This window comes from Euprymna scolopes, chromosome 26 (assembly GCF_053919585.1).
Source record: "Euprymna scolopes isolate OS-2025 chromosome 26, ASM5391958v1, whole genome shotgun sequence".
NCBI classification, from domain to species: domain Eukaryota; kingdom Metazoa; phylum Mollusca; class Cephalopoda; order Sepiida; family Sepiolidae; genus Euprymna; species Euprymna scolopes.
This window is the reverse complement of record NC_136507.1, coordinates 43,550,386-43,567,953: the sequence shown is the minus strand read 5'-3', so window position 1 is coordinate 43,567,953 and position 17,568 is coordinate 43,550,386. Positions and strand designations below refer to the sequence as shown.

The 17,568-nt window shown below is 37.7% G+C and overlaps 1 protein-coding gene across 5 annotated transcripts in view; it reads right to left on the bottom strand.

Moving 5' to 3' along the window:
- The window catches only part of LOC145248003 (pre-mRNA-splicing factor syf2-like), a 276,024-nt gene that overhangs the window by 70,753 nt on the left and 187,703 nt on the right, over nt 1-17,568 (bottom strand). For all 5 annotated transcript variants that reach the window (XM_080109690.1, XM_080109693.1, XM_080109692.1 and 2 more), the window contains one exon: nt 1,265-1,390. In XM_080109690.1, coding sequence (XP_079965816.1) covers nt 1,265-1,390 — 126 coding nt within the window. The remainder of the gene's footprint in view (nt 1-1,264; nt 1,391-17,568) is intronic.

Here is a 17,568-nt window from a genome sequence, read left to right as displayed (position 1 = left end):
AGAATACAATTTTCAAGATATTTTCAAGGATTTTTCAAGGTAATAATAAAAATAAAGCCTTTTCAAGGAAAAGTGGAAATTCAAGGACTTTTCAAGTCTGTACGAACCCTGGAGTGACGAGGTAAAAGTTCTAGTTGAGATACCAATGTTAACACACATCATATTTCTTTCCTCATCTCTACGACTTGACAAAATGAAATGAAACTCCTGGATTCAATTCCATTTCTATAATATACTGAACCTACCTGTGTTATATTCTTCTGTTCCAAATTCAATCCAGACCATATTTTATGTTGATAAAACTATGAAATAATTGATTTAAATTGTAGAAAAGATGTTTGTTCTCATAACCAAAAACTTCATAATTCTTGGTAACTTTATCTTATCAAACAAGACCAGTCACCAGTCAGTAAAATACAGACAAAGCGACACAGGCCCCAACAAGCATCTATCACTCTCAACCTCTATAGTTCTTTTAATTATTTGTCTTTCACAAATTCTTTAATAATCTCTGGAATTTGAAGTAAATTAATTTTTTTCTTATGTTGGATAATGGGTATGTAGATTTACTAGTATCAATTTTAGCACAGTTGAATGAGTGTGCTTAACCTTGCTGTACTGAAACAAAGTTTACAGAGTACATTCTAGAATAACCTGGTACTAAATGAAGATTGACAGGTAAGATAAAAGAGGCAAGACTCAGAACAATATTCAGATGTGAGGTATGAAACATGAAAGCAAGGAATAACAGATTTGAAAAGAGACTTTTTGAATGCTGACATGGGCAGGCACAAAATAAATGAAATAATTGCTGAGGGGGGGGGGGGGGGGTCACACATGGTTATAAGCGCATCTACCCAAACAGCCTCTCTACTTAGTTACATGCAATTTAAGTATAACTTGTATTTGTGACTTATTTAATCTATTTCTCTAATTAAACCTTCATTTTCCAAACTGGCTTGTGACAATTCTTCTTATGCTAACTTAACAAACTTATACGCACAACGACGAGCCAACAACATGTTGTAACGAGAGATATGATGGTGAGAAGAAACTGACAAGATTGAAGCGCCAAACTAAAACAAAAATGTTCTGAAGAAGAATCAATACTGACAAGCAAAATGGATGACAATGATGAGGAAGAATAACAAAACACAAGATTTTGAATTACAAATCAGTAAACAATACATTTTTAAAAAACTTTTTCTATAATAATTTGATATGATGCAATTTTATTAATTAAAAAAAAATGAACTATATTTACCTTCCTTTTTTTCTCTTCTTCTTCTTCCCACTCAATCCGTTTCCGTTTTTCTTCATGATTAGAAGGCAATTTGTTACGTTTGTCCTCCTCAGCAACTTCTTTGTGGTTCATCTTCCGAGCCTCATTCTGAAATACATCCAGAAAAAAAATGATTCATTTATGTGTTACATGTATTTTTAGATTTATTTTATTTACGTTTGATTTGTGTTGTGTGTGTTTTTGTTTGAATTATTTCATTTATGTCTAATTTATATGACATGTTTTAGTTGATTAATTTTATTTAAGTTTAATTAATGGGTCACATTATTTTTATATTTTCTTTTTATCTTTTTTTTATTAGATTTTCACCCCACTTTGATGTAGCATTACACTTGAACTTCTGCATGTCAGTACAGTTTGGAAAGCAGGAAACTGGAAGAGAATTCTAAAATCCTGGAGTTCTGGGGAAGAAGCTATTAGAGTTAAAGGCTTTCTTACATCTAGGGATCTTAACTATGTAGGGGTGGGACTTCGCTGCTTGTTGGGTGTGTCGGGGGTATTTTCGTCAAAGGCATACAGATATGCAATATTTCGTCGGTGGGATAGGGACTGAAGTTTAGATGACAGTTCGGAACCTATTAGGTTGGCGACTCTTTTGGACCCTGTCCAGAAGCGAGAGATTAGTAGCAGATGCACTAGCCCAAATGTGACAGCAGTACGCCATACATGGGCTAGCAATGCAAACATATGCTGTATTTTCATGGACATTGGCAATATTACATATCTAATGTGCTTCAACAAGTCATATCTTTTTTATTTGTTAGTCAATTTTTAAAAGAATTACATTGATGAAAAGAGAATAGAATAAGCATTCCAGTGATGTTAATTTATTTTTCTTTTATGCAGTCAATATTTTTATGCTCCAAGTTAAAAATGAAAATATGGTAAAAAATGACGACAGCAAAAAGGGAAACTCTTTTTTCAATGTTTACACTTTATACGTTATGTTTGGATACATATGCACGGGGGTAAATATCTTTGGATATGGCTGAAATTTTACAGGCTATATAAACAAAGAAGTCGTATATACCGTTCATTGGATAAAACAGGGGAGGGTAGAGCGGTGGCCCTTGATATATCTTAGGCTTTTGACAGGTATGGCACGATGGTCTTCAAAGGAAAATTAGATCATATGAAATTACTGGAAGAATTCATAATGTAATTAAATCCTTCTTAAGTAATAGAAAAATCAAAGTTGTCCTCGACGGACGTACATCCAAACAATATGACATAAATGCGGGAGTACCTCAGGGGTCTATCCTTGGACCTCTATTATTCCTGATATTCATAAACGACCTCCCTGATAAAATTGTTTCGGAGATGGGTATATTTGCCGATGACACCACTCTCTATAGCAGATATGAGGGGAAAACAAATGAACACATATCCAAGGAAATGGCAGAAACACTAGAGGATGACCTCCAATCCATAGTGGAATGGGGACAAAAATGGTTGGTCACATTCAATGCTGCTAAGACTAAGCTTGTTTCCTTCAATAACTACAAGAAACCTTCTCTACCACCAATAGAAATGGCCAAGAACACATTGCCTGAAAGTACTTCTTTTAAACTCCTCGGCCTAACGTTTACAGGGAATATGAACTAGAATAGATACATTGAGAGCATTGCCAAGGCTGCTGCAAGGAAGGTTGGCTCCCTCTACCGTGCTAGAAAACTACTTACGCCTGTGTGAGACTAACCGTAGCCCTCGGCGCAAGAGGGTCCGTGTGTGCCTGGCGTGTGGGGTGGTGGCTGATCCTGTGGTCGGGGCAGTGGACGAAAGAGTTTCAAGATGGCGCCTGCCTGCTTTTATTAGAGACGGAATCTCGCAGGATCGCGCGAGATCTCGCGGGGATGCAAATTAGCTAGGCCATCTTGAGGAATAAAAATCGGTCCATTGGAGGTGCGAAGCAGTCGGGTTCTGACGTTCGTGGCAATCAGTACAGTGACCGTTGGGTTCCGTTTCTATTCGTGCAGTCAGCTGAGCTTTGTTAGTTACCTTCGCGCCGTGGCTGTCATTGATTGTTGGTTCGCTGTGTGTTGCCGTGGTTCTTCAGTGAAACGCTTCGTCGCCCACGACGAGACTCCCCGTCTCCTACACAAGATACTCATACAAGCTATTTCGGCCCCCCCCCCACTCCGAACTTGGTTTTCTTTTCTTCAATGGCGGATAGGTTCGATCTAAAGTTGATACCGGAATTCGACGGATCCGACCCGGTACTCAGCTGGGTTGAGAAGGTCGAGTTACATTGTCAGTTGTCCGGCGTGAAAAATGTCGAGCGCGTGATTCCTCTGCGGCTGACCGGCGGGGCCTTCGCTGTATATCAGCAACTCAGCGCTGAGGAGAAGTGTGACTACTCGAGTATCAAGGCGGCGTTGTACAGGGCGTTCGCCACTGACCCCGCCACTGCATGGGAGCAGTTTGAGACGAGGTCTATACGCTTGGGCGAAACTGTGGACGTGTATCTCGCCGAACTTAAGAAGCTGACGGTGTTGTCCGGCGGTCTTCCCGAGAGGGCGCTAGCCTACAAATTCCTGTCAGGACTCCCCGCTGGAGCAAAGCAGCTCCTGCGAGCAACCTCTAACATATCCTCACTACCGCTGAGTGACCTAGTGGACAGAGCCAGGACAATAATGAAGGATGACTCGACGGTGCAGGAACCGGTAGTCGCCGTCGCACAGGCCCCACCAAGTGGCGAAGGACCGTCTCAGGGACCCAGCCCGCAAGGTGATGTCATCTGCTACAGATGCAACGGGTGGGGCCACATGGCAAGAAATTGTAGAAGGCGGTCGACGGCTGTTCGCTGCTACCGCTGTAACAAGACTGGGCACATGGCCCGAGACTGTGCGGGAAACGGGGACAAGGTACCAGTGCCGACCTCTTCCCCGAACAGAAAATAAACAAGGCGCTCCCTGTCATTCAGGTCCGAGTTAATGACACGTTATGTTCAGCCCTCCTTGATTCCGGTTGCTCCCGCACCATAGTGTGTGCGGACTTCTGTCGGGCGTGGAAAAAGAAGAACGTCAGGATAACTACCATTACTGGAAAAATACGAATGTGTTGCGGCGTGGGTGTGGTACACATTCGCACAAGAACTGGGAACTCGGCCAACGTCGAAGCGCTGGTGACACGCGAAAAGCCGCTGAGATTCGGCCTGTTGCTAGGCTACGATGCCATCAAAGCCCTGGGCGGCGTGCGCATAACGCGCGCTGGCGTTGTAGAGTTTCAGGATAGGCCCCCGGTGTGCACCGCACTAAGAGTCGACCAGCCGGACTTCAGTGCGGAATTCGACGACCAACAGAAGGCGTGGACCGCCACTTGGAGGTGGTCAGAAGACAAGGAACCGGCCAAACTACAAAACAAAGTGGCAGAGTACCGTATGCCCGACCAGATAAGGCCTGCATACGAAAGCGAGCTCCGTGAATGGATTAAGAACGGTTGGCTGATTCCATACCCCTACGACAAACTTGGACCCTCCAAGGGCCTGATACCGCTGATGGCAGTTGCCCAACCTAACAAGTCAAAGGTGAGGCCGGTAATGGACTACCGCGAGTTGAATGCGCATGTTGATGCGTTCACAGCGGACGCCGACGTCTGTGCCAGCAAGCTGCGAGAGTGGCCCCGGCAGGGGTCCAATGTGTCCCTACTGGACTTGAGGAAAGCATACTTGCAGGTCCGGATCGGCGAGGCGATGTGGCCTTTCCAGACAGTGATGTTTTCCGGGAAGAGATACTGTCTTACGCGACTCGGATTTGGGCTAAACGTAGCACCCCAGATAATGAAGGCTATCGTCAATGCCATGTTGTCACAAGAAGAATGGATCAGAAAGGGAACATCGGCGTATATTGACGATATATACGTGAACGAAGATATCGTGTCATCTTCGCGCGTAAGATCCAAACTTGCCGAGTTTGGTCTAAACTGCAAGGACTCTGAGCGGCTTGAGGATGGCGCCCTCGTATTGGGCTTGAGCGTTCAAGAGGAGCGAGAGATCCTGAAGTGGAGGCATGGAACCGCAGTTCCCGACGTTTACACAAGACGTGCCGTGTTCTCCCTGTGCGGGAAACTTGTAGGGCACCTTCCAGTATGCGGATGGGTTCGTGCGGCGACAGGCGTCATAAAAAGGAGGGCAAATGCGGTCACTAAAGGCTGGGACGATGAGATAACCGACGAACTATTGGTTCGAATGTTAAAGGAGATCGTCGCTAGTGTGAAAAAGAATGACCCCGCCACAGGGGACTGGTGCGTGCAGGGAGACGAACTGAGCGTGTGGGTGGACGCAAGTTCTCTAGCGATCGGTGTAGTTTTGGAGAAAGATGGGGCCGTAGTTGAGGATGCCTGCTGGTTGCGACCGGCGAATGATACTGCCCATATCAACCTGGCAGAACTCGACGCTGTAATAAAGGGCATTAACCTGGCACTTCCATGGGAAGTGAAGAAACTGCGTGTGCACACTGACTCACTTTGCGTGCACCACTGGGTTTCGGACACACTCACGAGCAAGGCCAGGGCACGCACCAAGGCAGCCAGCGAAATGCTGATAAGACGGAGGCTGGAGACTGTGAAAAAACTGGTGACAGAGTACAACCTGTCCGTAGACGTAGTGCTCGTCACCTCGGACTACAACCTCGCCGACAAGCTCACTCGGGTACCACGGAGATGATATGAGGCTATGAAGAAAGAAGCTAAGCCATTGCCTCTGAGGACGAAATCAGGAAGATACATCACGACAGTGGGCACCCCGGAGTACAACGGACCTACTACTTTGTGAAGTTGGCTAGACCATCAATACCAAAAAGCGCAGTAAGAGCAGTGGTCAGAGAGTGCCAAACGTGCCAGTCCATCGACCCCGCCCCAGCCAGATGGCGGAAAGGACAGCTGGGAGTGGACGCGACTTGGAGTCGGTTGGGTATGGATATAACCCACTACGGCAGCCAACACTTCCTCACGCTGATAGACTGCGGGCCAACGAGGTTCGCGATTTGGCGCCAATTAGCGAGGCAGGATTCCACCAGTGTCATCCACGAATTGGAATCCATATTCTACGAAAGGGGGCCGCCTGAGGAGATCCTCACGGATAACGACACGGCGTTCTGCAGCAGGGAATTTAGGCATTTTATGGACAACTGGGGGATCCGCCTTCGACACCGATGCGCATATGTGCCGAGCGGCAACGACATAGCGGAGCGGTGCCACCGAACCGTGAAGAGGATCGCGGCCAGGAAAAAGTGTACGATCGCGGAGGCGGTTTACAGTTACAACACAACGCCTAAGGACGCCGTGACTGGCAGCAGTGCGCCCGCTGATGCGATTCATCACTACCACGTGCGCGTCAAGGACGTTGAAGTGTGTCTACCCGACCAACGAGAACCCCAGGGGACGTACCAAGTGGGAGACACCGTCTGGGTGAAGCCACCCGGCGGCCGGTGCACCAGCAGCTTTTGGAGGGGGCGGGTCACCGGCGTCATCAGTGAACAGGCCATGCTAGTTGATGATACTCCGCGCCACGTAAGGGATGTCCGGCCCGCTCTAAGCGCTGACCAATCGGCGAGCAGTGGAAGTAGCGAGTCATCCGACGATGAGCGATGGATCCAACCCGTGCCCTACGAACCTGGTGACTCAACTGCGAGCAGTGGAAGGAGCGAGTCATCTGACGATGAGCGATGGATCCAACCTGTGCCCCACGAACCTGATGACTCAACTGCGAGCTCTAATGCTGATGCTGATGCTGCCGATGACACTTCTGAGAGCTCCGATGAGGAAGTCTCGGTAATACCCCTCCGCAGGAGTGCTCGAATCAAACGGCCACGTCCGCCGTGTCACGTATGTGATCTGGGGACCAGGGGGGAGTGTTAGACTAACCGTAGCCCTCGGCGCAAGAGGGTCCGTGTGTGCCTGGCATGTGGGGTGGTGGCTGATCCTGTGGTCGGGGCAGTGGACGAAAGAGTTTCAAGATGGCGCCTGCCTGCTTTTATTAGAGACGGAATCTCGCAGGATCGCGCGAGATCTCGCGGGGATGCAAATTAGCTAGGCCATCTTGAGGAATAAAAATCGGTCCATTGGAGGTGCGAGGCAGTCAGGTTCTGACGTCCGTGGCAATCAGTACAGTGACCGTTGGGTTCCGTTTCTATTCGTGCAGTCAGCTGAGCTTTGTTAGTTACCTTCGCACCGTGGCTGTCATTGTTTGTTGGTTCGCTGTGTGTTGCCGTGGTTCTTCAGTGAAACGCTTCGTCGCCCACGACGAGACTCCCCGTCTCCTACACAAGATACTCATACAGCCTGACAGTATCCTATACCTCTATAAGGCAACCATTCGCCCATGTATGGAGTACTGTTGTCACATCTGGGCTGGTGCATCTGCTGCTTGTCTCTCGCTCCTAGACAGGGTTCAAAAGAGAGTTGCCAACCTGATAGGTCCTGAACTGTCATCTAGGCTTCAACTTCTGTCCCATCGACGAGATGTTGCATCCCTCTGCCTGTTCTACAAATACTTTAATGGTGAATGCTCTGACGAACTGCAAACATTTGTACCTCCCCGACGTAACTACCCCCGACAAACCCGACAAGCTACTAAGTCTCATCCCTTTACAGTAGAGATTCCTAGGTGCAAGAAAGCCTTTTACTCCAATAGTTTCTTCTCCAGAACTGCGGGTCTTTGGAACTCCCTTCCGGGATTCTGCTTTTCCAACTGCAATGATATGCAGAAGTTCAAGTGTAATGTTAACAAACATCTTTCTACTCTTCTCCCTTCATAATGACTCCGCTAATTAAGTCCCTAATAGTAGCCCCCTGCTTCAAAGTGGCACTGTGCCTTGTTTGGGGTGAAAATTGAATAAAAAAAAAAAGTCCGTTTCTACTGGTGTTTGATTTTTATTTTTACGACCATAGGAAGCAAAGTTACGACCGAGCAAAGTTGACAAAGAATATTTCAAAATTGATAAGATAAATCGGTATATATCATTCATTTTCATATAGATAACAGTTTCAGAATTATTTTCATGTATAATATGTAAATATTTGATAATTATTAATTGCGCGGAAATTTCTGAAAAATGTTATCTTTTATAGAAATTCAAATCGCTTAAAGGGAAACAATGACAGCGATGGTTAGCTATGCTTTAACCATCACTGTTAGCGTATTAACGAGTTTATATGCTCTTAAAAATAGAAAACTGTTTTTTCTGCTTTCAAAATGAAAGCAGGAAAAAGTTTCATTTTTTATTCTGGGTTTGTCAATTTAAAAAAATTATTATCAAGTTTTTCAAATTTGATTTCCAAACAATACTATTTTGTTGTTTTTAATGCTTGTAGTACACATGTACTAAAAGCATTAAAAATAACAATGTACTAAGTACATGCGTTTGTTTTTTAGTGGTAAAAAAAACAAACGAAAAAAAAAACAAATATAAAAGATACTTGTGCACTTATGCTACCATGCTGAAATAATAACATTATTTAGAAACCCATTCTTACCATGGGGAAAGAAGGGTGTCTTGTTAACTATTCTGTACTTTCACCTAACAATTAAATAAAATATATCGTGAAACTTCAATTTATTTTTAACTCATTGCCAAGACCATTTTTTCGAATCTGTAAAACAAACCTGTGTTTTTTTTTTTACTGAAAGTATCTAAATAATAATAATTAGGCGGTTCGATAAAGAATTTCATTGTGATGCATTTTGTAAATTTTTACTTTGTTTCCACCTTAACATTTTTCTTTAAAATGACTACCTCAGGTATGCTGAAAACGAATATCGCATTTAAATTTTCCGCAAATAAGTAGCTTTCCGGATATTGAGCAAGGTCATTTCTTATGTTATTGCTGGTGGCTATCTTGGTATGTGTGTTTGCGCATAGCTTCTCGGGGTTAGGTTTGCACGCTCGCACGTACCAAAATGGCCACCAGCAATAACATAAGAAATGGCATTGCTTAATATCTGGAAAACTACTTATTTGCAGAAAATTTAAATGCGATATTCGTTTTCAGCATACCCTAAAACCTAAAAAGTAATTTTAAATGTTAAGGTGGAAACAAGGTAAAAAATTACCGTATTATTTCTTTGCTCACATCGTTGAATTTTCAGTAAAACAACTGAATAGAAATGACAAAAATTACCATCAGCTGGTGAATATAGAGTTGTTGTTTATCAGGATTCCTGGTATCCTGGTACTGTGAAAGCTACATCAAGGATTCACATAGAGTATGATTTATGGTTGCATCTCAGAAAATAGGGATATATTTTGGGCCAGATAGAGAAGATTTACAAAATTGAAAATTGGACTGGTCCCAAAATGCATAAATTCTGGTTGACTATGAGAATTTCTATCTTTTACAGAAATCCAAAATTTTCTTCAATTTATTTCTGAGATTAATTCATATTTACTCAATTTTTTTTTTTCTTTGAGGGGAGTAGTAAATACCGACCATGAATGCTCTTTAGGTATTCAATAGCTACACCCAGATTAAGCTCTGCTTTGGTGAGGAGGCAGGAAAATGCCTTCTCTCAATAAAGCCATATTTAAATACCAGTATAATACTTAGTTTTGTTCATGAATAGACACCTACTGTATGATATCATGTGCCAGTTTAAAAAAAATTGAAATTTGTACATCTGAATTTATAATTCATGGCTTATGGTAAAGAGATTCATCAGATTTGACAGCATAATCAGAAAAAGCACACAATTTTACATACGAGTACCAAGTTTCATGAGCATAGCTTAAAAAATAAATAAATGATGTCGAAATTACCAAATTTCTTTAAATGTTGAGGTTCGTAATTTAGTCCACTTTTTCTAAAGAAAATTGTCCATGGAAAAGCCTAAATTTTGGCACTTAATATTCTCATAACTTTTGAACTACTGATGGTATTCAAATGGCTTTAAGAATCTTTTACATAGCTCTTTTCATGCAAGTTGATAAAATAACAATTATCTAAAAAGAAAAAATCAACTTGTAATGCTACATGGGCGAATGGTGGCTTTGTAGAGATACAGGATACTTTCAGGCATAAGTAACTTTCTAGCACGATAGAGAGAGCCCACCTTCTTTGCAGCAGCCTTAGCAATAATCTCGATGTATCTATTCCAACTCATGTTTCCTGTGAACGTTAAGCCAAAGAGCTTGAACGAAGTGCTCTTAGGTAAAGTATCTCTAGCCATAGCTATTGGTGATTGGTAAGGTTTCATGTAATTATTAAAGGAAACGAGCTTTGTCTTTGCAGCGATGAACGTTACCATCCATTTTTTACCCTATTCCACTACAGACTGAAGGTCTTCCTCTAGGGTTTCCGCCATTACCTTAGATATGTGCTCATTAGTTTTCCCCACGTGCCTGCTATAGAGCATGATGTCGTCGGCAAATATACCCATCTCAGAGACAATTTTATCAAGTAAGTCATTTATGAATATCAGAAATAACAAAGGTCCAATGATCGATCCCTGAGGCACACTCGCATTTATATAAAATGTTTTGGACGTACGCCCATCGAGGACGACCTAGATTCTTCTCTCATTTAAGAAGGATCCAATTATGCTAAGCATTCACCCAGTAATACCATAGGATTTTATTTTCATCAGAAGACCATCGTGCAATACCCTGTCAAAAGCCTTAGATATATCTAGGGCTACTGCCCTCCCCTCCCCTGCCTTATCCAGTGCTTGGTATAAACGTTCAGAAATTACAGTTAGAATATCTGCAGTAGAACAGGCTTGCCTAAGTCCATATTGGTGGTCTGACAGAAGTTTAGCAGCTGTAAGGTGGTGGACTAGAGCTTGATTAATTAAGGACTCAAATATTTTGCCGAAAAGAGGGAGGAGGCTAATTGGGCGATAATTTAATGGGTCATTTCTTTCGTCAGAGTTTTTGTAAACTGGTACCACAGAAGTAGTTTTCCAGCAGCCAGGAAAGCAAGATTCGTTAAGGCATTTTTAAAGAGTTTAGAGAGAACAGGAGCGACCTCAGCAGAACATCTTTTAATAGCACAGCCGGGATGAGGTCAAGTCCACATGATTTTGAGGTGTCTACGTTTTTTATATCATGTTACTTGGGAAGGCGTGATCTTTAGATCATCTAGTGTGGTTTCTGTCCACAGAGGAAAATCAGGGAGGGAATGGCTTGCTGGGTCCAAGGTAGAGTTTGAGGCAAACTGGCGGGCAAGCATGTTCATGATCATTTGATTAGTGGGGGTATTGTTGATTGCCCATTATTTACTACACTATTGTAGATTTTCCAGAAATCATGAGTTCCTAAGTTTTGCACTTCAATGTGTTTCTTGGTGGTTTCAGTATATTTATTCTTAGCTGTTGCTACTTCTTTCTTGCAATTATTTCTAGCTTCTATATATTTTTGTCTGTAAAGGACTTATGCCGGATAAATCTACGGTATGCATGTTGCTTCTGAGCAATGGCATCTACGCATGTAAACCATTGGAGAGAGTGGGGTTTACTATAGAACTTCCATGCAGGAACATGTGCTTCAATTGCTGCTTTGAACCATTCAGTAATCTCATTTGCGCACTGTTCAGCTGGAAGAGAAAAGATATTTCCCCATGGGGCGTCTCTGATGTGATCTCTAATGGCATCCCAGTCAGCCTTATTGTACTTATTTACGTTTTATTTATGTGCAGCATGTTTTTAGTTGATTTATTTTATTTATGTTTGATTTATTTATAGCATGTGTTTAGGTAATCCTTAGGTTTAATTGAATTTGTAGCATGTCTATGATGATTTTTTTTATATTTTATTTATGTATAGCATATGTTTTTAGTCAATTGATTTTTACATTCCACTTATGTGTAGTATGTGTTATTGTTTGAATTATTTTATTTACTATGTAGAATGTATTTTAGTTTATCTTGTGTGCGTTTAATTTATATGTAACATGTGTTGGTGTTGTAATCTTATTTACATTTAATTTCTGTGTAACATGCTTTTTTAATTTTATTTACATTTGATTTTGATGTCTGTATAGAATTTTCTAATTTTATTTACATCTGATTTATGTGTAGCATTTTGTAATTTAATTTACATTTGATTTACATGTAGTATTTTTCAATTTTGTTAACATTTTATTTATGTGCAGAATTTTTTAATTTCGTTTACATTTTATTTATGTGTAGAATTTTTAACATTTATATTTTAATTAATTGTAGAGCATTTTTTAATTTTATTTTCATTTGATTTGTGTGTAGCATTTTTTAATTTTATTTATACTTTATTTATATATAGCATGTTTTATTTATTTTATTTACATTTAATTTATGTAGGGAAACGTGCGACTTACCTAACTAGCACGTGTGCATAATTCAATGGGTCGGTCGTGGAATGAAATGAATGAAGAAGAAAGAAACAAAAATGGCTGCCTTATCTCTTTATATGCCTGCAATGTAACCACCCGATATGCAAATGAGATGCTCCTGGTTGGAGATAAAAGAGGGTTGATTTTTTAGAGGGTCGTTCATTTTGAAGTTGGATTTCAAAGAAATAAGTTGAATTAGCAGAAGTACATTGGGAGTTGAGAGAAGGTGCGTTACGTGTACAGAAGTTGGAAGTTTGGACAAAAGTGTTAACCTTACCCAGGAAATTATTGGTGTGACGGGCGGAAGAAATAAAACTCAAGTTATTGAATTATAATTTATATGAGGCATGTTTTAATATTTTTTATATACATTTGATTTGTATGTGTTTATTTTATTTACATTAATGTGTAGCCTTTTTTATTTATTTTTTTTTTCCATTAGATTTATGTGTACCATGTTTTTATTTATTTTATTTACATGTTTAAAATTTTTTTTATTTACATTTGATTTAAATGTAGCATATTTTTAATTTATTTCATTTACATTTTATTAGCATTACAAGTTGATTTTTTTCTTTTTAGATAATTGTTATTTTATCAACTTGCATAAAAAAGCTATGTAAAAGATGCTTAAAACCGTTTGAATTATGCAAATACCATCAGTAGTTCAAAAGTTATGAGAATATTAAGTGCCAAAATTTAGGCTTTTCCGTCGACATTTTTCTTTAGAAAAAGTGGGCTAAATTACAGACCTCAACATTTAAAGAAATTTGTTAATTTCGCCACAATTTATTTATTTTTCAAGCTATTCTCATGAAACTTGGTACTCTTATGTGAAATTATGTGCTCTTTCTGATTATGCTGTCAAATCTGATGTATCTCTTGACCATAAGCCATGAATTATAAATTCAGATGTACAAATTTCAATTTTTTTTAAACTGGCGCATGGTATCATACAGTGAGTGTCTCTTCATGAACAAAACTAAGTATTATACTGGTATTTAAATTCATCCTTATTGAGAGTAGGTATTTACCTGCCTCCCCACCAAAGCAGAGCTTAATCTGGGGTGTAGCTATTGAATACCTAAAGAGCATTCATGGCCGGTATTTACTACTCCCCTCAAAGAAAAGAAAAAATTGAGTAAATATGAATTAATCTCAGAAATAAATTGAAGAAAATTTTTCATATAGATTTTGAATTTCTATAAAAGATGATTTCCATCTTTTATAGAAAGTAAACCAGAACTTATGCATTTTGAGACCAGTCCAATTTTCAATTTTGTAAATCCTCTCTATCTGGCCGAAAATATATCCCTATTTTCTGACATGCAACCATAAATCATACTCTACGTGAATCCTCGAATGTAGCTACCAGGATACCAGGAATCCTGATAAGCAACAATTATATATTCACCAGCTGATGGTAATTTTCATAATTTCTATTCTGTTGTTTCACTGAAAATTCAACTATGTAAACAAAGAAATAAAATGGTAATTTTTTACTTTGTTTCCACCTTAACATTTAAAATGATTACTTTTGTAGGTTTTAAGGTATGCTGAAAACGAATATTGCAGTTAAATTTTCTGCAAATAAGTAGTTTTCCGAATATTAAGCAATGTCATTTCTTATGTTATCGCTGGTGGCCATCTTTGAGCACGCAATTATGAGAAACTATGCACAAGAAACTATGTGCAAACACGCGTACCAGGATGGCCACCAGCAATAGCACCATACCTGAAAACCTTACGTGGTAGTCATTTTAAAGAAAAATGTTATGGTAAAAATTTACAAAATGCATCACAATGAAATTCTTTATCGAACCGCCTAATTATTATTATTGTTGTTGTTATTATTATCGTTTAGATATCCTCAGTTAAAAAAAAAAAACTGTTTTGTTTTACAGATTCGAAAAACTGGTCTTGACAAGGAGTTAAAAATAACAAAAATTATACAAAATACTATTAGAAACCCACCAATAAATGTCATTGGGTTTCTAACAGTATTTTGTATATTTTTAAGTCATTGTTGAGATTTCAAAGACATGAGATACCACGTGGCTATTTTTCTTGTGCAACGCTAATTGTTGAAATAAACAAACATTTTACATTAAATTAATGCACTAAAAACTTATCCAACTAGATAGAAGAGCAACTTATCTTGCCTTTGGTAATATTTATTTGGGTGCTTATGCACTTATTTTACCATGCTTGCTAATTTTTCAAATAGTATTTTCAAGTTAAATTTAAGTTTCACAAAATCTTTTTTTTTAATTGTTAGTACAGAATAGTTAACAAAACACCCTTCCCTCCCCATGTTGAGAATGGGTTCTAAATAATAACATTATTTCCGCATGGTAGCACAAGTGCACAAGTACCTTTTATTTATTTATTTATTTATTTTTTTGTTTTTACCACTAAAAAAAATAACAATTCTACCTTAAGGACAAGTAAGAAGTCATAAACACAATGATAACAGAAACGCATGTACTTTTTGTTGTTTTTTAACGTTTTTAGTACATGTGTTAAAAACGTTAAAAACAACAAAATAGTATTGTTTGGAAATCAAATTTGAAAAACTTGAAAATAATTATTTTAAATTGACAAACCCGGAATAAAAAAATGAAACTTTTTTTCTGCTTTCATTTTGAAAGCAGGAAAAACAGTTTTCTATTTTTAAGCAAATACAAACGTTAATAGGCTGACTGTAGTTAGCACATATAGCGAGTCGTTTTCTGTTAAATTCTATATTCTGTAATTTCTATAAAAGATAACATTTTAAAGAAACTTCCATACAATAATTATCAATATCATATTATACATGAAAATAATTCTGAAACTATTATCTATATGAAAATGGATGATATATACCGATTTATCTTATCAATTTGGAAATATTCATCAACTTTGCTTCCTATGGTCGTAAAAAAAAAAAAAAAATCAAAGACCAGTAGAGATGGACTTCTTTTTTTTATATAACGCATTTGTATCCAGACGTAACGTATGAAATGTAAACATTGGAAAAACAATTTCCCTTCTTGCTGTCGTCATTTTTTTTACTGTTTTTTTCATTTTTAACTTGGAGTATAAAAACATTGAACACATAAAAGCAAAATAAATTAACATCATTGAAATGCTTATTTTATTCTCTTTCCATGAATATAATTCTTTTAAAAATTGACCCAAAAATAAAAGATATAATTTGTTGAATCACATTAAGTATGTAATATTGCAGATGTCCACGAAAATACAGCATATGCTTGTAATGCTAATTTTATTAATATTTGGCACGTTTTAATATATTTTATTTACATTTGATTTATATGTAGCATGTTTTTTATTTATTTTATTTTACATTTAATTTATGTGAACCATTTATTTACATCTTATATATATATATATATATATATATATATATATATATATACACTAGCTGTACCCGGCCACGCGTTGTTGTGGCTCAGTTTGTTAAAATGGAACAAATTCTTCAAGAAAAATTGCATTTTGTTTGTTTATTTACTTTTATTATTTTTTGCAATTTTTTTTTTATCAATAAAAGTTGTTATTTTTTCCCCAAAAAAAATAATTTTTTTACATATAAATAAATAAATTGTTAGGTGAAAGTTTTGTTTTTTTTTTTTGTCAGGAAAACTTGCACTTTTTTTTTTAAAGAAATTTAGCAGTAAACGTTTCTTTTTTAAAACGGAATTTTTATTATAAAAAGAATAGATGAATGCTTTATATGAACATTTTAAATAGTTAGGTGAAAGTAGAGAAAAGTTTGATTTTTTTTTTCAAGAGACTGCACAAATTATTTTTTTTCAACAGATGTTAAGAAGAACAGAAAACATACTTCCATTTTAATTATGCAAAAAAATAAAGTGGAAAACGTTCTGTTATTAATGTTTGCTAAAAAATAAATACAGTAAACTTTGCTGAAGTGTTAGCATCTTAAAAAGTTGGTTCATGCTGACAATTAAATAAAATAAACGTCTAAAAATTAGTAAAAATAAGTAAAATCATGAATTACGGCTCTTGGGGGGGTCAAGTAAGTAGGAACAACATAATCATGTGTGTAAAATAATTAATATTCGAGAAATTGTAAACAATAACAAAAATACCTGATACCAAATTCGGTAAAATTCAAATATCTTTTATATGTGCTGAAACTGTGTTTAAGTTATTTTTATTTCATTTCTTTTATTAAAAGTTGTCTTTCCAACAATTAACTGGTTGCATGTTGTTTAACCATTGGGGACTTCACTCTTGGAAAATTGTATAAAAAATCTATGACTATCACTAACTCTAAATTTGGGAGTGCAACTCGAACTTAGGGTTAGTGGTAGGTAAGTCATTTGTTAGGTGTGTCGGAAATTTCGTGAAAAATATTGAATAATTCCACCCAGTTTTCCAAGCTTATAACTCCTCGAAAAATGTAATTCAAGCTCTAATTTTTTTTTTCAATTAAAGGAGCAAGGACCAAGGTTTCATTTAAAAAAACAAAACAAAAACAAACAACGTGGTTTAAAAAAAAAATTTAAAAAAAAAAAAAAAAGGTTTTAAACTTCGGACTTTACAGGTAAATTTCTAAAAAACACTTTTTTTTGTTTTAAATTTGAATATTATTTATTGATCTTTTATCTTCAATTTGTGATATATAACACTTTGGTGAGTAAATTAATCATTTACTTTTTAATAGACATTTCAAAATGTTAGGTGTGAATTAATTCGGCCCCCTGTCTTCCAAGCTTATAACTACTCGAAAAATATAATTCAAACACTAATTTTTTTTTTTTTTTTTTTTTTTCAATTAAAGGAGCAAGGACCAAGGTTTCATTTAAAAAAAAAAAAAGTGTTTTTTTTTTGTTTTTTTTAAATGTTTTAAACTTCAGACTTTACAGGTAAATTTCTAAAAAACACTACTTTTTTTTTGTTTTAAATTTGAATATATTATTTATTGATCTTTTA